Source organism: Schistocerca serialis, chromosome 1, assembly GCF_023864345.2.
Source record: "Schistocerca serialis cubense isolate TAMUIC-IGC-003099 chromosome 1, iqSchSeri2.2, whole genome shotgun sequence".
NCBI classification, from domain to species: Eukaryota; Metazoa; Arthropoda; class Insecta; order Orthoptera; family Acrididae; genus Schistocerca; species Schistocerca serialis.
In genome coordinates this window covers 288,253,114-288,274,195 of record NC_064638.1, presented here as the reverse complement: position 1 = coordinate 288,274,195, position 21,082 = coordinate 288,253,114, and the positions used below count along the sequence as shown (strand labels likewise).

Sequence of the window (21,082 nt, the reverse complement as noted above, 5' to 3'; positions counted from 1 at the left end):
TTGTTGTTTACCCATCCTGGACGTCCCTTTGCTGAATAAAGGAAAAATTTTCATGGTGCCTGACATCACTAAGTGGTAACTATCAACAGCTTGTGAGTTGCCCCAGCCATGCACTTTGTTCTTGGTTTATCTTAAGTGTCAAGTTTACATTGGTGGATTGACAGCAGCCACAACTGGCTTGAAGGCTTACGTGTGAAACTTCATGAATGCTGGATTGGGTTGCGAGACTGTTGCATTGCAGGCTGCCTAATAACCACGTTGTAGGCACATGCTTCAGCAGTGTAAGCCATATATTAGTAACATGAGGCTGATGTGCAATTTCTACCATTTCCTTTACATCAGTTGTTTCAGAAAAATATGGCCAGTCATCTTTGTATAATGAGTTACTCGCCTACACCCACTCAAGGGTTCATTTCAGTTTCTCTGCATTAATCTGAAATTGTCTTGGAAGCTATTAAAAAACACTTCTGCTACCAAGATTACCTTACCTTGGTTCTAATTGAAATGTACATTTTTAAACTATTTCAGTTGTGTTTTGTGCGAATAAAATGACTACTCAATTGCACCAGTATTGGCTGAAACCATTCAGGACATCAATTATTTTGAGAAAAGATATGTTTGGGTGCTACAGCCTTTGTTCAACTTTCGAGAAATCAACCAATATAAAAGCTCGAAATGGTGAGATAACAAAGTGTAGTTCCAGTTGGGGGCTGCCTTATTGGGAGAACATGGATGGTAACCACATAGGCCCATAGCTAAGTTTATTACCTCCACTTACTTTGGTCAGGCTGCTTCTTTTTTTTCCTATCTTACTCTGATGGGGAAACTCTTTTTTTTACCCCAATGATATTTGGTTTCAAGGCCTGTGAGGAGGTAATTTTCCTTTTCTATCTCCAACGGTCAAAGTTTGGCAATGATCCCAGAGTCTACCTAGGCTGCATAATTGTTCAGAATCAGAACTCTGAGAAATGTCCACTGAAATTTAATGAATGAATGAGACCTTGAGGAATTCAACACAGCTGTGCCAACAAACCCCACTCTCAGGTACAAAGGGACACCAGTCACATGACCTCTGGACAGTGCATGGCATACAGTTGCTTTTGTTGTGTAGCTTATGGGTGAGGTTGAAAGGTGAGTTTTGAAGCACCTTTAAATTATTAGAACATATTTGCTAAGGGAGACAACCTCAAAAGAAAATTCTGCTGCTCTTAGACAGGGAGTTGAGCAGATGGCTGGTAACCAACACACCCTACTCCTAGTACACCAAGAGGCCTTGGTTCGTCGACCAGCTCTTCCTGCCCTTCCTTAAATGCTTTCAAACACCACAATACTTGTGAATATGATGGAGCAGTGTTCCCATAAGCTTTAACAATCGGTTGGTCTCCACAAGTGGCTTGTTCAGTTTCAAACAAAACTTTATTGCGTAACTGTGCTCGAGTGATGGTTCCATTGCCTTTCATGACACAGGCACTAAACAAGTGTGCAGAGCCAGCGATCCTGATGCCGCAAGTGCTTGGAGCAGACCAACGGAGGCATCGCTTTAAAGCTCCTCTACCACCTAACCCAGTGGTCAGAATGCTCTGCAGTCACTTTGAGAAAAAAAAAAAAAAAAAAAAAAAAAAAGAGCATTTCTTTCTGGACACCCCTTGTATATAGAAGATTACATAATATTATATAGTAGAGTTGAAGAAAATGAAACAGCAAGCAGTGGTTTAGCATTGCTCCTGCGTAGGAGATGGGGAGAGAGAGATATCAAAGAGTGCACATACATGAGCAAAAGAGTACTAACAGTAATATGGAAACTAAAGAAGAGGCAACAAGTGGTTGTGCATTAGAAGAGGGGGGAAAAAAGTATGAGTCAAGGATTTTCTTTGAAGAACTACAGAAGACTGTGAATAAATGTAGTGAGTGCTACTTACCAGATTATTATTATGGGTGTTTTTAATGCCAGAATAGGAAATATCCCAGTAACAAATATTATAGGGCCTTTTGGAGAACCGGTGTGTAATTAAAAATGGGAAAATACTAAGGGTTTTTGCCACTTACAATAATCTAAAAATAACAAATCCACTTTTCAGGTGGAGAGATATACAGAAGTATACTTGGCCCAGTAGAGGTCTTAGAATAGTAATTGACCACATTTTGGTAAATGATAAGCTAGTGGGACAAGTAAGGCATACAATAGTTATAGAGGACAAGATATAGGATCTGATCATTTTATAGTGATCTCCAGAATAGATATTTTTGCGAAATGGAAAAAAATGACAAAACAGATAAGTAACCTACAAGATCAAAGTGTTTATTAAGTATACTTGCTAGGAGAAGACAGCATTATACTACTTTACCAAAGCAGATTAAATAAAGAGCTAGAAAACTTGAAAACTAAACATAGTATAGAAGAAGAATGGCAGTATCTAAAGAATGTGGTTTTCAGAGTAGCAGGAGAAGCACTCGGAAAGAAGAAAAAAAATATGGAAAAGATTGGGTCTAAAAATGTGGTACGGGGATATAATGAAAGTTGTTAAAGAAAAACAGGATATATGTGTGTGTGTGTGTGTGTGTGTGTGTGTGTGTGTGTAAATATTTATACCATCCCATAGTGAAGAAGAAGCAATACTCCAAGGAAAGCAGAAATATTGCTAAATGTGTAGTTAGAAAAGCATGCCAGGAACATTGGGATAGATTTATTTCTAATATCGAGAACAGTGTTCTCGAGAGACAATAAATGGCCTACAAAGTTTTAAAAACTTTAAACATGATAGAAAAAGAGAAGATACAAATAAACAGTATTGAAGAAAAACAATGGGTAAATCATTTCAAGGGATTGTGGTATGATAATAGAGCACAATCAACTGAAGTTAATTCAATAGATTACAAGGGATTAGATGAAATACAGTCTGATAAAATAACGTGTGCCTTAACATCACTGAAAAACAGAAAAGTGACAGGAAGGGAAGGTATTAATGCTGAATTGCTAAAATATGGAGGAATGATGATACGTCTGCAACTCAACATCTCTTAAACGAATGTTGGAAGAGCAGGAATATCGCCAATGACTGGAAGCTTACTAAGATTTCTAGAGTAATATCAATTTTTATAAAAGGAAATAAGTCTGTGCAGAGGGACAAGTTTACTGGACTCAGGATACAAGATATGAGGGCAAATCAAAGAGAAAGTTTCACTGGATTGCAGCGAGAGCACGCTGTGTGTCGTGACCATGGCCAGTGAGTAACCATGACAGTAACTACTGAAATCCAATAGGACGGGTGGTGTGGTATCTTGTCATGTTGTGTGTACGAGCAGGCTAGGCTCAATGGTGCATCAACTGGATGTTCGCTCCAAATTGGATGTGCGTGCAACAATCAGATTTCTGTGGGCTACATGGCTCAATTGCATGGACATTCACCATGAAATAAATGCTGTGTATGGTGAGTGTTCAATCTCTCACCCAGGTATTGTAAAGTGGTGTAAAAACTTTGATGCTGGACGCACGGATCTCACTGACGAATATCACGAAGACAGGCCCCCAACATCCAGTACTGTGCAATGTTGACTCTATGGATGTGATCATTAGAGAGTATCACACTGCAGGAAATTGTCAGCATGCAGAACATGTTGTGTGGCAGTGTGTTCTCCATTGTCCACCAGGACCTTGGATGTCAAAAACTGTGTGCCAGATGGATCCCACAGCTGCTCACAAATGTTCACAAGGGACAACATTTCCAATCACCACTGTCATTTTTGGAAAGGTTTTCTGTGGGATGGTATTCTGTGGAGGGCAGCAAGTTTCTGTGGTGAATCATAACAGGGGATGAAATGTGGTTGCACCATTTTACCCCCCCGAAACAAAGAGAACATTGATGGAATGGGTGCACACCACATCACCACAACGAAAGAAGGCTAAAGCCCAACCTTGAGCAGGAGAGGTGATGGTGACAGTGTTCTTTGACATGGACGGTGTGCTGCAAGTGGAATTTATGCCGAAAGGCATGACAATCAATTCTGCTTCATATTGTCAAACATTGCAGCAGCTGCATAAGATAACTAAAGAAATGCGGTGGGGAAAATTGAGTGTCAGGGTGATTTTGTTGCACGATAATTCAACACTGCACTCGGCCTACCAAATGTCAGACCTGCTTCAGCGATTCAAGTGGCAGGTATAGTAGCATCGTCCATTACAGTCCGGACCTACCACAGTGCGATTATTAAGTTCGACGAGATGAAAGAGGGTCTTGGGGAACGCTGATTCTGAAACAATGATGAGCTGAAAGCAGGTGTATTAATGTGGCTAGATAGCACTGGAGGTGATTTCTACGCAGCCTTAATCAAAAAGTTGGTTACCCATTCTGAAATGGTTTATGGTCTCTTGGGGACTATGTGGAAAAGTGAACTTAAATTGTATGTTGTCATAGCCATGTTGCCTCTGTGTTTGTGATTTAATAAATGGCCATAAGTGTAACCTACATTTTGATTCACTCTAGTAAATGATAAGATTGCAAACACAAGACTTAAAAACATAACAATAATTTCACTCAAAAAAAAAAAAAAAAAAAAATTCATACTCGGCCGCGAGTAGGAATTTGTGGTATCACTGGAATCAAACCCCTAAACACTGCATTGTTTGTATATTGTTGTACAGGTTCAGAATATCATCATCTGACTGATAATTCACACTGTTCTGTTTCATTAGGCTGATATTCGACATCATCTTTATCACCCAACTTATCATCTTTCTGAATCTTCTTTTGGTAAACTGTTAAAGTAATTCAATAATTCTCTATCCAAACGAAAATACCAATGCACCATAATATCAAGGAGCACTAAACTACTGCAGAGCACAACAATGGATTGACAGGGTGCAAGCAGTAGAAGTGTGGCATATCTTCCATTAAATAAAGTAAATTGAAAAGAAAGAGAGAGAATGAGATCACAACAGTGAAATAAAAATAAGCTAAGCAGATGTAAAAAGTATTCAGCAGCCAAAATGACTGACTGTGGTCCTTTAGGATAAAAATGTTTATAATTCACTTAGTTTTTGTAATAGATGTGTGTCTTTTACAGAAATTATAAACCACCAAAGTACATAAGTCATGAAATATAAACCCCCTAAATTACAATGTTTGCTATTTATGAGATGTTAAACAACGCTTGCTGGTCAGATTGACCGGTAAGGTACTTCTAGTGTTAAGTGATTTTGTGTGTCAGCCATCTGTGACATCCGGTACGCACTTGATTTTGCTTATGATTTCTATAGGTAATGTGTTTTCATGCACACATTCGGAATTTTTATGCTGATCGACAGATTCTTATTCTGACTGATTTTTGTATGCTACATTCCACTCCTCTTACTACTGTCGTATAGCCAGTTTCAGGCATATAGCTTTTTGGTTAAACTTTTTTGTTCGACATAGAACTCCTATATGTGTATAAAGAAATAATGGATTCTGTGGAAATTAGCAATGTTAACTAGTAAATAATACTGTAATTCCAATTACAGGTATTAATGCATCTTGTAAATCACCTTGGCCACTTTCCAATGGGCATAGGGGCAGCTCGATTGTCTTCAATGGTAGTTGAACAAGATGATGTACCAGGCCTTTCTGCTGATGAGCTCAGTGCAGAAGTTTTTTCTGCCCCAAATATCCAGGTAAGCCAATACAAATTCCTTCTCTGCTCCCCTCCCTTTTCTAAACATAGTAAATACTAAAATTTCCTGGTGAGAATGTCATGTTATTGATGAATCATTGTTGTCTTTGTAATTTAATTGAGTTAACCTTTAGCAAACCATAAGACCTTTTTTTTCCAAGGTGGTGCTTCCTATGTCCATTGACAGACTTATAAGAATGAATTGAATGGATACTTGAGAAAACTGAGAAAATTCTAAATTCTAAATGATTAATGGAAAATCTCATATGAGATGTGAAACAAATACTCACAAAGAGATAGAGGGGCTGGCCAGTACTTACCTCAGCTCAGTACAGCCGATAGATACACATAAAACAGAACCGAAAATTTACGTTCCTAGCTTTCGGAACAAATGTTCCTTCATCGGGGAGGAGAGAGGGGATAGAAAGGGAAGAAGGGAAAGGAGATTCAGTTACTCACAACCCAGGTTATGAAGCAACAGTGAAAGGAAAATAGGGAGGGTAGCAAGGATGGAGGCATGGTTGTCAGAGGGAAGCCAAAGATATTCTACTGTAAGTACTGTGCCAGCTTCAAACCAAAGAGGATGCATACAGAAGTAAAGAGGTATATAGTATAAAGATAAACACAACTATGTGGGATGAAAAGATGCGTGAATGGCTAAAGAGGAAAGGGAAAGAGGAGAAGACTGAAGAGTAAATGGGATTGAGGTTGTTTAACATAGGTTCAGTCCAGGGGGATGGTGGGATGAAAGGATGTGTTGGAGTGCAAGTTCCCATCTCCGCAGTTCAGAGGGACTGGTGTTGGGTGGGAGAAGCCAAATGGCACATACGGTGTAGCAGGTTCCTAGGTCCCTAGAATTATGCTGGAGCGCATGTTCCACTACTGGGTATTGGGCATCTCCGTGACTGACAGTTTGTCTGTGTCCGTTCATGCACTCAGCCAGTTTAGTTGTTGTCATGCCGATGTAAAAGGCTGTGCAGTGCAGGCATGTCAGTTGATAAATGACATGTGTAGTTTCACATGTGGCCCTGCCTTGAATTGTGTATGTTTTACCAGTAGCGGGGCTGGAGTAGGTGGTTGTGGGGGGATGCATGGGGCAGGTTTTGCAGCGGGGTCGGTTACAGGGGTAGGAACCGCTGGGTGGAGAAGGTAGTCTGGGAATATTGTAGGGTTTAACAAAGATGTTACGGAGGTTGGGGGGCGACGAAAGGCAACTCTGGGTGGTGTGGGGAGAATTTTGTCAAGGGATGATCTCATTTCAGGGGTTGACTTGAGAAAGTCATATCCCTGGCGGAGTAATTTGTTGATGTTTTTGAGGCCAGGATAATATTGGGTGACAAGGGGGATGCTTCTGTGTGGTCTGGGGGTAGGAACATTGTTGTTGGATGGGGAGGAATGTATTGCTCGGGAAATCTGTTTGTGGACAAGGTCTGCGGGATAGTTGCGGGAGAGGAAAGCATTGGTCAGGTTATTGGTGTAATTGTTGAGGGATTCGTCACTGGAGCAGATACGTTTGCCATGAATACCTAGGCTGTAGGGAAGGGAGTGTTTGATGTGGAAAGGATGGCAGCTATCAAAGTGAAGGTACTGTTGTTTGTTTGTGGGTTTGATATGGACAGAGGTGTGGATGTGAGCTTCAACAAGATGAAGGTCAACATCCAGGAAGGTAGTTGGGTTTTGGAGAAGGACCAGGTGAAATTCAGATTCGAAAAGGAGTTGAGGTTATGGAGGAAATTAAGGAGTGTTTCTTCACCATGAGTCCAGACCACAAAGATGTCATCTATAAACATATACCAGGCCAGGGGAAGCAGCTGTTGGGTCTTCAGGAAAGCCTTCTCCATGCGGCCCATAAAGAGATTGGCATAGGACGGAGCCATCCTGGTTCCAATGGCCGTTCCCCTGTTTTGTTTGTAGTTCTGGCCTTCAAAAGTGAAGTAATTATGGGTGAGGATGAAGTTGGTAAGTGTGATAAGGACCGAGGTTTTTGGAAGATCTTCGGGTGGGCGTTGGGAGAGGTAGTGCTCAAGGGCAGAGAGACCATGGGTATGTGGGATGTTTGTGTAAAGGGATGTAGCATCTATGGTGACAAGAAAGGTTTCAGGTGGGAGAGGAGTGGGAATGGATTTGAGGCGTTCTAGGAAGTGGTTTGTGTCTTTGATGTAGGATGGGAGTCTGCGGGTGATAGGTTGCAGGTGCTGGTCTACCAGAGCTGAGATACGTTCGGTCGGGGCTTTGAAGCCTGCTACAATGGGACGGCCAGGATGGTTCTCTTTGTGGATTTTGGGTAATAGGTAGAAGGTAGGGGTACGTGGCTCAGGTGGAGTGAGTAAGTCTATGGAAGCCATTGTGAGGCCTTGTGAGGGACCTTGGATTTTTAGGATTTTTTGCAGCTCAGTCTGGATGGAGGGAATGGGATCTTGGGTAACAGCTTTGTAGGTTGAGGTGTCGGAGAGTTGACGCAGTCCTTTTGCCACATACTCCACACGGTCAAGTACGACAGTTGTGGAGCCTTTATCCGCCGGGAGGATGACAATAGAGCGGTCTATTTTCAGCTCCTTAATGTCATGGGATTCAGCTGGGGTGATGTTGGGGGTTGTCGGGATGTTCTTCACGAAGGACTGGGAGGCAACACTGGATGTGAGGAATTCCTGAAATGTCTGCAAGGGATGGTTTTGGGGGAGGGGAGGAGGATCCCTTTGAGAAGACAGTCGGAACTGTTCTAGACAGGGTTCAACACTGGGTCTAGTATTTGGGGGCTGGGTTTGGGTAGTGAAGTGATATTTCCAGTTGAGGTTCCGGGTGAATGAGAGGAGATCTTTAGCCAGGGCAGTGTGGTTGAATTTAGGCGTGGGGCTAAAGGTTAAGCCTTTTGGTAGAACAGATGTCTCTGGAGGAGAGAGGGATCTGGATGAGAGGTTTAGGACTGAATTGGGACTGGTGATATGTGGCATTTGACTGTGGTTATAGTTGAGATTTGGTCTGTGTGGGGTATGTGCTGGGATGGGGAGATTGAGTAGGGTGGCTAGGCTAGATTTGTTGGCTATGAGGGGGGTTTGTTGAAGGTTCTTCTGTGGTTGGTGTTTGTGAGGGATAGGGAGAGGGACTCCACTTCTTAGGTGTTGCACTAGCACTGTGGATAATTTTTTCAGGTGGTGTGTGGCATGGAACTCAAGTTTGCAGCTGGCTTCTAGGATGATGTTCCTGAGTGTGTTCTCCAAGCAAGGGTTTGAGAGGTGGAGGACTTTGAAGAGAGATAGGAGCTGTTGGGAGTGGTGGTTACATGAAGTAGTGTAGAGATTCAGGACAAGTTGGGTAAGGGCTAAGGATTGAAGGTTCTGGAAGTCCAGGAGAGACTGGTGGAAGGAGGAATTGCACCCGGAGATGGGAACTTTTAAGTTAAGCCCTTTAGGGGTAATTCCAAAGGTTAAGCAGGACCGGAGGAAAAGTATGTGGGAATGCAGTTTGGCTACGGTGAATGCATGTTTCCGGAATGAATGTAAATAATGTGGTATAGGATTAGGGTACATAGTGGGTAACTGGTGGGTAGGGAAATTAAATAACTAAAGTTGAAATAGTAATCATAAGAAGGAATAAAACGCGGAGGGAAGGACGAGAAGGAAAGAAATTTTGTTGGTAACGTTCAATACCAAAGGAAGACCACTAAATAAGAAAAATACGGAAAAAGTTGACCAGACCAAGCAAGTATGTCCAGATCAGGAGAAAAGAACACACGTTGCTTAAAAACGGAGATAGCGAGTGGCGAAAAACAACATCCAACAACAATGTTCCTACCCCCAGACCACACAGAAGCATCCCCCTTGTCACCCAATATTATCCTGGCCTCGAAAACATCAACAAATTACTCCGCCAGGGATATGATTTTCTCAAGTCAACCCTTGAAATGAGATCATCCCTTGACAAAATTCTGCCCACACCACCCAGAGTTGCCTTTCGTCGCCCCCCTAACCTCTGTAACATCCTCGTTAAACCCTACAATATTCCCAGACTACCTTCTCCACCCAGCGGTTCCTACCCCTGTAACCGACCCCGCTGCAAAACCTGCCCCATGCATCCCCACACAACCACCTACTCCAGCCCCGCTACTGTTAAAACATACACAATTCAAGGCAGGGCTTCATGTGGAACTACACATGTCATTTATCGACTGACATACCTGCACTGCACAGCCTTTTACATCGGCATGACAACAACTAAACTGGCTGAGTGCATGAACGGACACAGACGAACTGTCTGCCTCGGACATGCCCAATACCCAGTAGCGGAGCATGCCCTCCAGCATAATTCTAGGGACCTAGGAACCTGCTACACCGTATGTGCCATTTGGCTTCTCCCACCCAACACCAGTCCCTCTGAACTGCGGAGATGGGAACTTGCACTCCAACACATCCTTTCATCCCGCCATCCCCCTGGACTGAACCTACGTTAAACAACCTCAATCCCATTTACTCTTCAGTCTTCTCCTCTTTCCCTTTCCTCTTTAGCCATTCACGCATCTTTTCATCCTACATAGTTGTATTTATCTTTATACTATATACCTCTTTACTTCTGTATGCATCCTCTTTGGTTTGAAGCTGGCACAGTACTTACAGTAGAATATCTTTGGCTTCCCTCTGACAACCATGCCTCCATCCTTGCTACCCTCCCTATTTTCCTTTCATTGTTGCTTCATAACCTGGGTTGTGAGTAACTGAATCTCCTTTCCCTTCTTCCCTTTCTTTCCCCTCTCTCCTCCCCGATGAAGGAACATTTGTTCCGAAAGCTAGGAACGTAAATTTTCGGTTCTGTTTTATGTGTTTTATGTGTATCTATCGGCTGTACTGAGCTGAGGTAAGTACTGGCCAGCCCCTCTATCTCTTTGTGAGTATTTGTTTCACATCTCATATGAGATTTTCCATTAATCATTTAGATCACCTATATGGTCCACATCATTCATTGTTTTGTCCCTTTTGTTAGCTATCACTTACGTCTGTCATCTTAACACTTTCTCTTCTTCAGTGTTTTATACACTCCTGGAAATTGAAATAAGAACACCGTGAATTCATTGTCCCAGGAAGGGGAAACTTTATTGACACATTCCTGGGGTCAGATACATCACATGATCACACTGACAGAACCACAGGCACATACACAGGCAACAGAGCATGCACAATGTCGGCACTAGTACAGTGTATATCCACCTTTCGCAGCAATGCAGGCTGCTATTCTCCCATGGAGACGATCGTAGAGATGCTGGATGTAGTCCTGTGGAACGGCTTGCCATGCCATTTCCACGTGGCGCCTCAGTTGGACCAGCGTTCGTGCTGGACGTGCAGACCACGTGAGACGACGCTTCATCCAGTCCCAAACCTGCTCAATGGGGGACAGATCCGGAGATCTTGCTGGCCACGGTAGTTGACTTACACCTTCTAGAGCATGTTGGGTGGCACGGGATACATGCGGACGTGCATTGTCCTGTTGGAACAGCACGTTCCCTTGCCGGTCTAGGAATGGTAGAACGATGGGTTCAATGACGGTTTGGATGTACCGTGCACTACTCAGTGTCCCCTCGACGATCAACAGTGGTGTACGGCCAGTGTAGGAGATCGCTCCCCACATCGTGATGCCGGGTGTTGGCCCTGTGTGCCTCGGTCGTATGCAGTCCTGATTGTGGCGCTCACCTGCACGGCGCCAAACACGCATACGACCATCATTGGCACCAAGGCAGAAGCGACTCTCATCGCTGAAGACGACACGTCTCCATTCGTCCCTCCATTCACGCCTGTCGCGACACCACTGGAGGCGGGCTGCACGATGTTGGGGCGTGAGCGGAAGACGGCCTAACGGTGTGCGGGACCGTAGCCCAGCTTCATGGAGACGGTTGCGATTGGTCCTCGCCGATACCCCAGGAGCAACAGTGTCCCTAATTTGCTGGGAAGTGGCGGTGCGGTCCCCTACGGCACTGCGTAGGATCCTACGGTCTTGGCGGGCATCCGTGCGTCGCTGCGGTCCGGTCCCAGGTCGACGGGCACGTGCACCTTCCGCCGACCACTGGCGACAACATCGATGTACTGTGGAGACCTCATGCCCCCGTGTTGAGCAATTCGGCGGTACGTCCACCCGGCCTCCCGCATGCCCACTATACGCCCTCGCTCAAAGTCCGTCAACAGCACATACGGTTCACGTCCACGCTGTCGCGGCATGCTACCAGTGTTAAAGACTGCGATGGAGCTCCGTATGCCACGGCAAACTGGCTGACACTGACGGCGGCGGTGCACAAATGCTGCGCAGCTAGCGCCATTCGATGGCCAACACCGCGGTTCCTGGTGTGTCTGCTGTGCCGTGCGTGTGATCATTGATTGTACAGCCCTCTCGCAGTGTCCGGAGCAAGTATGGTGGGTCTGACACACCGGTGTCAATGTGTTCTTTTTTCCATTTCCAGGAGTGTATTTATATAAATAAATATTTTCGTCACCAACTGTGCTAGTTTCATCTTCCTCCTATTATCTTGTTCCGTTTATAGTCCTGTTCTCTTTTATAGTTATTGATTTATTTATTCAACATTCCATAGTTTTAACATTCGTTATCCGCTGTTTTCCAGCCGACAATCACTGCCAACAATCTCTTCCACACCTACCTGTATCATCCATTTCCGTCGATTTCTTGTTGCTGCCAATATTTTTGTGCCATTGGCTATCTCTCTCTGCCACAAGAAAATTTTTTGGGACATTTCTGCGCCACCCGCAATCTTTTTTGCGGCACGCGCAAACTTTTTTGCGGCACGTGCGATCTTTTTTTCACCATTCGCTATCTCTGTTTTTAAGCAATGTGTGTTCTTTTCCCCTGATTTGGACATACTTGCTTGGTCTGGTCAACTTTTTCCGTATTTTTCTTATTTAGTGGTCTTCCTTTGGTATTGAACGTTACCAACACAATTTCTTTCCTTCTCGTCCTTCCTTCCGCGTTTTATTCCTTCTTATGATTACTATTTCAACTTTAGTTATTTAATTTCCCTACCCACCAGTTACCCACTATGTACCCTAATCCTATACCACATTATTTACATTCATTCCGGAAACATGCATTCACCGTAGCCAAACTGCATTCCCACATACTTTTCCTCCGGTCCTGCTTAACCTTTGGAATTACCCCTAAAGGGCTTACCTTAAAAGTTCCCATCTCCGGGTGCAATTCCTCCTTCCACCAGTCTCTCCTGGACTTCCAGAACCTTCAATCCTTAGCCCTTACCCAACTTGTCCTGAATCTCTACACTACTTCATGTAACAACCACTCCCAACAGCTCCTATCTCTCTTCAAAGTCCTCCACCTCTCAAACCCTTGCTTGGAGAACACACTCAGGAACATCATCCTAGAAGCCAGCTGCAAACTTGAGTTCCATGCCACACACCACCTGAAAAAACTATCCACAGTGCTAGTGCAACACCTAAGAAGTGGAATCCCTCTCCCTATCCCTCACAAACACCAACCACAACAGAGCCTTCAACAAACCCCCCTCATAGCCAACAAACCTAGCCTAGCCACCCTACTCAATCTCCCCATCCCAGCACATACCCCACACAGACCAAATCTCAACTACAACCACAGTCAAATGCCACATATCACCAGTCCCAATTCAGTCCTAAACCTCTCATCCAGATCCCTCTCTCCTCCAGAGACATCTGTTCTATCAAAAGGCTTAACCTTTAGCCCCACGCCTAAATTCAACCACACTGCCCTGGCTAAAGATCTCCTCTCATTCACCCGGAACCTCAACTGGAAATATCACTTCACTACCCAAACCCAGCCCCCAAATACTAGACGCAGTGTTGAACCCTGTCTAGAACACACCGAGCGAGGTGGCGCAGTGGTTAGCACACTGGACTCGCATTCGGGAGGACGACGGTTCAATCCCGTCTCCGGCCATCCTGATTTAGGTTTTCCGTGATTTCCCTAAATCTCTTCAGGCGAATGCCGGGATGGTTCCTTTGAAAGGGCACGGCCGATTTCCTTCCCCATTCTTCCCTCACCCGAGCTTGCGCTCCGTCTCTAATGACCTCGTTGTCGACGGGACGTTAAACACTAATATCCTCCCTCCTCCCTCCTCCCTGTCTAGAACAGTTCCGACTGCCTTCTCAAAGGGATCCTCCTCCCCTCCCCCAAAACCATCCCTTGCAGACATTTCAGGAATTCCTCACATCCAGTGTTGCTTCCCAGTCCTTCGTGAAGAACATCCCGACAACCCCCAACATCACCCCAGCTGAATCCCATGCCATTAAGGAGCTGAAAATAGACCGCTCTATTGTCATCCTCCTGGCGGATAAAGGCTCCACAACTGTCGTACTTGACCGTGTGGAGTATGTGGCAAAAGGACTGCGTCAACTCTCCGACACCTCAACCTACAAAGCTGTTACCCAAGATCCCATTCCCTCCATCCAGACCGAGCTGCAAAAAATCCTAAAAATCCAAGGTCCCTCACAAGGCCTCACAATGGCTTCCATGGACTTACTCACTCCACCTGAGCCACGTACCCCTACCTTCTACCTGTTACCCAAAATCCACAAAGAGAACCATCCTGGCCGTCCCATTGTAGCAGGCTTCAAAGCCCCTACCGAACGTATCTCAGCTCTGGTAGACCAGCACCTGCAACCTATCACCCGCAGACTCCCATCCTACATCAAAGACACAAACCACTTCCTAGAACGCCTCAAATCCATTCCCACTCCTCTCCCACCTGAAACCTTTCTTGTCACCATAGATGCTACATCCCTTTACACAAACATCCCACATACCCATGGTCTCTCTGCCCTTGAGCACTACCTCTCCCAACGCCCACCCGAAGATCTTCCAAAAACCTTGTTCCTTATCACACTTACCAACTTCATCCTCACCCATAATTACTTCACTTTTGAAGGCCAGAACTACAAACAAAACAGGGGAACGGCCATTGGAACCAGGATGGCTCCGTCCTATGCCAACCTCTTTATGGGCCGCATGGAGAAGGCTTTCTTGAAGACCCAACAGCTGCTTCCCCTGGCCTGGTATATGTTTATAGATGACATCTTTGTGGTCTGGACTCATGGTGAAGAAACACTCCTTAATTTCCTCCATAACCTCAATTCCTTTTCGAATCTGAATTTCACCTGGTCCTTCTCCAAAACCCAACTACCTTCCTGGATGTTGACCTTCATCTTGTTGAAGCTCACATCCACACCTCTGTCCATATCAAACCCACAAACAAACAACAGTACCATCCTTTCCACATCAAACGCTTTCTTCCCTACAGCCTAGGTATTCGTGGCAAACGTATCTGCTCCAGTGACGAATCCCTCAACAATTACACCAATAACCTGACCAATGCTTTCCTCTCCCGCAACTATCCCGCAGACCTTGTCCACAAACAGATTTCCCGAGCAATACATTCCTCCCCATCCAACAACAATGTTCCTACCCCCAGACCACACAGAAGCATCCCCCTTGTCACCCAATATTATCCTGGCCTCGAAAACATCAACAAATTACTCCGCCAGGGATATGACTTTCTCAAGTCAACCCCTGAAATGAGATCATCCCTTGACAAAATTCTCCCCACACCACCCAGAGTTGCCTTTCGTTGCCCCCCTAACCTCTGTAACATCCTTGTTAAACCCTACAATATTCCCAGACTACCTGCTCCACCCAGCAGTTCCTACCCCTGTAACCGACCCTGCTGCAAAACCTGCCCCATGCATCCCCCCACAACCACCTACTCCAGCCCCGCTACTGGTAAAACATACACAATTCAAGGCAGGGCCACGTGTGAAACTACACATGTCATTTATCAACTGACATGCCTGCACTGCACAGCCTTTTACATCGGCATGATAACAACTAAACTGGCTGAGCGCATGAACGGACACAGGCGAACTGTCTGCCTCGGAGATGCCCAATACCCAGTAGCGGAGCATGCCCTCCAGCATAATTCTAGGGACCTAGGAACCTGCTACACCGTATGTGCCATTTGGCTTCTCCCACCCAACACCAGTCCCTCTGAACTGCGGAGATGGGAACTTGCATTCCAACACATCCTTTCATCCCGCCATCCCCCTGGACTGAACCTACGTTAAACAACCTCAGTCCCATTTACTCTTCAGTCTTCTCCTCTTTCCCTTTCCTCTTTAGCCATTCACGCATCTTTTCATCCTACATAGTTGTGTTTATCTTTATACTATATACCTCTTTACTTCTGTATGCATCCTCTTTGGTTTGAAGCTGGCACAGTACTTACAGTAGAATATCTTTGGCTTCCCTCTGACAACCATGCCTCCATCCTTGCTACCCTCCCTATTTTCCTTTCACTGTTGCTTCATAACCTGGGTTGTGAGTAACTGAATCTCCTTTCCCTTCTTCCCTTTCTTTCCCCTCTCTCCTCCCCGATGAAGGAACACTTGTTCCGAAAGCTAGGAACGTAAATTTTCGGTTCTGTTTTATGTGTTTTGTGTGTATCTATCGGCTGTACTGAGCTGAGGTAAGTACTGGCCAGCCCCTCTCTTTGTTAAAACATAAATTCAAAAGGCAGAAAGTCAACACAAAGCTAATATTGTTTAAGAGGTTTATATCTAATTTTGTTTTTTGTTCTGATTTGATTATATCACAACAATTTTCCTGGTACTGATAACCTGAATAATTCTTAGCACATTCACCTGGAATGCATGAAGCTTATCTTCCAGAAGCATTAACCATTTTTTCACTCAAATCTCTTTGACACGTTGTCATAATAAGACCTAAACACCAACATGACCTGAGGTCTGTAAAAACATTACAAAAAATTGCATCATGCATCTAATACTTGCTGAAAACCAGGTTCGCGCAGAAAATGTGAGAGTTGAATTATCAGTAGCTGCTGCTCTTTGTGTTACTAGTTGTCTTCTGTCATCCTAATTATGAAGCAGAATGCTGTGGAACAAGGTAATTCTTATTTGCCCTCACTAACATACTTCTTATAATGCTCCACCGTGAATATGAAAAGGATGTGGCTACAAAATAAGAACTCATTGACACAGAGAATTTATTGAAACATTTACATATATAGTTCACAATACATAGGTTAAATAAGTGTACAGCATTAAGATTCTCATGCAATGTAGAAAAATATGCAGTAGAAAACTTGTTAAAAAGATGAATACATTGAGGACAAGGGTGCTGCAAGTACAGTCTTAAAATGATAGCAAATTTGAACATTAAAAGTGGTATTTACTGGTACTGATGGAACTCTGGGAAGCAAAATGTTGGATGCAATCTTGGCAAGCCAGGACAGGGACAACTGAAAATGTAATCCTTCCTAATTTTGTTCTTAATGATGCAAAGTTGCACCATATACTTTTCATTTGTTGCTTGGGTCCTTTGGTAAGTACCCTGTCAAATAAAATCTAAAACTTTGGACACTATGCAGTGGTTCAGGTAGCAGATTTGAAAATATTCATATACAGATTTCATGCTCGTTAATTTTGTACATTCTACACAAAACAAAAAAAGTTTTGCATCAACCCAGTTCCCAGAATTCCAGAAGATAGACATTGACTGTGGGTATTGTATCACAGACACAGTCCCTTCGACTATTCAAAGATATCACTAAACCCGCCCAAAGATGTAAACAATCATGCATGAGCAGCGCCTATTAGACAAAGGGGGTCCGACAGCCGATCAGTTCCAGTCTTTCCACCAGGAAGGAGGTTCTAATGCTTTAAACAACAAGAATCAATCTGAAGTAGGATTGCAAAATGCACACCTCTCTCACATCAGTTGACTTACTTGGTAAGCACTGCCAAGCTTCTTCTTTGTATTGCCGTCTACTTCGATTTCCAAAAACTTCTTCTCCAAAGATTACTGCTGGTTAACGAAATTTATCAGTCTCTCTCTCTCTCTCTCTCTCTCTCTCTCTCTCTCTCTCTCTCTCTCTCTCTCTCTCCTCATGAAATAAGTGGATACTGGCAGAATACTTTTAGTAGTCTTGGTATGTTTCAACTTCCACAAAGAAAAAATTCACCATTTCTCACATAAATATTTGAATGTTTGCAAGTTAACCGATTCGTCTCACATTAGACTCAATTAAACACATTACAATAGCGTTGGTTTAACAACCACATAATTTATGAACATGTCTTGCTTCTAGCAGGTCCAGCACATGAATTACTTGAAAGTCTAACCTCATTTCTTCATTTGTCCTTAACAATCATCTCTGTCACTAAAAGCACAGAATAATACATAAAAACTCCTTGTTCTTCTCTACAGATACACTGAAACTATGGATCATAGAGCAGGTACTTGTCGGTCGCCGTTTGGCCACCGCATTCACATTTTGCTTGTGACTGTTTTTAGACCTGCACGAACAAACATGCAATGCGTAGTAGGTCGGATTTGTCTCTCTCACATTTCTATTTAAAATATTGTGTGTTCAAGATGGACGAAGTGCAGGTAGTTCTATAATTCACGCAGAAATTCTGGAAGCCCTACAAGGAGAGGAGGAGGAGATAGAGAAGATCCAAAGAAGAGCGGCGCGTTTCGTCACCGGGTTATTTGGTAACCGTGATAGCGATACGGAGATGTTTAATAAACTCAAGTGGCAGACTCTGCAAGAGAGGCGCTCTGCATCGCGGTGTAGCTTGCTCGCCAGGTTTCGAGAGGGTGCGTTTCTGGATGAGGTATCGAATATATTGCTTCCCTCTACTTATACCTCCCGAGGAGATCACGAATGTAAAATTAGAGAGATTAGAGCGCGCACGGAGGCTTTCAGACAGTCGTTCTTCCCGCGAACCATACGCGACTGGAACAGGAAAGGGAGGTAATGACAGTGGCACGTAAAGTGCCCTCCGCCACACACCGTTGGGTGGCTTGCGGAGTATCAATGTAGATGTAGATGTAGATGAAGGTGCACGGCTCATGTTGTCTGTAGTTCAACCATGCCTAGATGGTCAGTACCGCGGTTCAATCGCGTCTGCTTTGTTTATTTGTGCCAGGAAGGGCTCTCAACAAGGGAAGTGTCCAGGTGTCTCGGAGTGAACCAAAGCGATGTTGTTCAGACATGGAGGAGATACAGAGAGACAGGAACTGGCGATAACATGCCTCGCTCAGGCCGCCCCAGGGGTACTACTCCAGTGGATGACACTACCTATGGATTATGGCTGAGAGGAACCCTGACAGCAATGCCACCATGTTGAATAATGCTTTTCGTGCAGCCACAGGATGTTGTGTTAAGACTCAAACTGTATGCAATAAGCTGCATGATGCGCAACTTCACTCCCAACATCCATGGCGAGGCTCATCTTTGCAACCACGACACCCTGCAGCACGGTACAGATGGGCCCAACAACATGATGAGTGTTGCATATGCCTTCAACCAGACAATCGTCGGAGATGTGTTTGGAGGCAACCCGGTCAGGCTGAACGCTTTTGACACTCTGTCCAATGAGTGCAGCAAAGTGGAGGTTCCCTCATGTTTTGGGGTGGCATTATGTGGGGCCAGTGTATGCTGCTGGTGGTCATAGAAGGTGCTTTAACGGTTGTATGATATGTGAATACCATCCTCCGACCAATAGTGCAACTATATCAGCAGCATATTGGCGAGGAATTCATCTTCATGGACAACAATTTGCACCCCCATCGTGCACATCTTGTGAATGACTTCCTTCAGGATAACAACGTCGCTCAACTAGAGTGGCCAGCATGTTCTCCAGACATGAACCCTATTGAACATTCCTGGGATGGATTGAAAAGAGCTATTTATGGATGACATGACCCACCAACCACTCTGAGAGATCGACGCCAAATCGGCATTGAGGAGTGGGACAATGTGGACCAACAGTGCCTTGATGAACTTGTGGATAGTATGCCATGATGGGAGGACTGATGACCTCAGATGTTAAGTCCCATAGTGCTCAGAGCCATTTGAACCTTTAGAACTTTGAGGGATGTACTCCGAATCGCCATTGAGGAGTGGGACAATCTGGAGCAACAGTGCCATGATGAATTTGTGGACATTATTCCACGGCGAATACAAGCATGCATCAATGCAAGAGGACGTGCTACTGTGTATTAGAGGTACAGATATGTACAGCAATCTGTACCATCATCTCTGAAGGTCTCACTGTATGGTGGTACCACATACACTCTGCGGTTTTCATGAGCAATAAAAAAGGGCGGCGGAAATGATGTTTATGTTGATCTCTGTTCCAATTTTCTGTACAGGTTCTGGAATTCCCGGAACCGAAGTGATGCAAAACTTTTCTTGATGTGTGTGTTACGCTTATTGTACCAAAAATATGACCTATAAAGCATCATACGGAATAAAGGTGTTCAAAGTTTCTTATAGAACAAAGCCTTTTGTAAGTTTGGTGATAATAGGCCAACATCTGATCTTCTCTGTCAATGCTCTTCATAAATATATTGTATTCGTCAATCAACTGTAGCTTAATTTTTTCCTCAGCACATTGTGACTTTCAAATTAATCATCCCCATAATCACTAGGAATTGTAATGACCTCACACTTTTTCTGTCCACTTACCATGACATACACCTTCCTTAGTGTAGCAGTTATTGATTCCACTTTTCAAAAATTTTGGAATACTACTTAGGCTACTTTGCCCTTCCTGTTACTTCACAGAGTTCCAGTGCAGTATTTTTGTTTTGCCATAAGCTCCTCTGTAATGATAACATTCTAAAAATATCCAAGAAAGCTGCATAGCCTCTCCTATCCATCCCTTCAAGAAATTTTGGACCACTTTGGATGTGTGACCCTGACTACTAATGACTGAATTGTTTCCTCCTCCATATATATCCCTGCTGGAGAGCCACATTCAGAGTCTGATCCAGTCCCGGACCAGAGCCACTTCCTCATCCTCTCAAACCCAGAACCTCCCACAGAAGAAACACAAAAGTGCCCCACTTGTGACAGGATACTTTCCGGGACTGGATCAGACTCTGAATGTGGCTCCCCAGCAGGGATACGACTTCCTCAAATCCTGCCCTGAAATGAGATCCATCCTTCATGAAATCCTCCCCACTCCATCAAGAGTGTCTTTCCGCCGTCCACCTAACCTCCGTAACCTCTTAGTTCATCCCTATGAAATCCCCAAACTACCTTCCCTACCCTCTGGCTCCTACCCTTGTAACCGCCCCCGGTGTAAAACCTGTCCCATGCACCCTCCCACCACCACCTACTCCAGTCCTGTAACCCAGAAGGTGTACACGATCAAAGGCAGAGCCACGTGTGAAAGCACCCACGTGATTTACCAACTGACCTGCCTACACTGTGACGCATTCTATGTGGGAATGACCAGCAACAAACTGTCCATTCGCATGAATGGACACAGGCAGACAGTGTTTGTTGGTAATGAGGATCACCCTGTGGCTAAACATGCTTTGGTGAACGGCCAGCACATCTTGGCACAGTGTTACACCGTCCGGG

At 44.4% G+C, this 21,082-nt stretch overlaps 1 protein-coding gene across 1 annotated transcript in view; it reads left to right on the top strand.

Moving 5' to 3' along the window:
• The window catches only part of LOC126468380 (probable Rho GTPase-activating protein CG5521), a 276,527-nt gene that overhangs the window by 186,517 nt on the left and 68,928 nt on the right, over positions 1-21,082 (top strand). Inside the window, exon 29 of the mRNA XM_050096545.1 lies at positions 5,498-5,647. Within this exon, the coding sequence (XP_049952502.1) occupies positions 5,498-5,647 (150 nt within the window). The remainder of the gene's footprint in view (positions 1-5,497; positions 5,648-21,082) is intronic.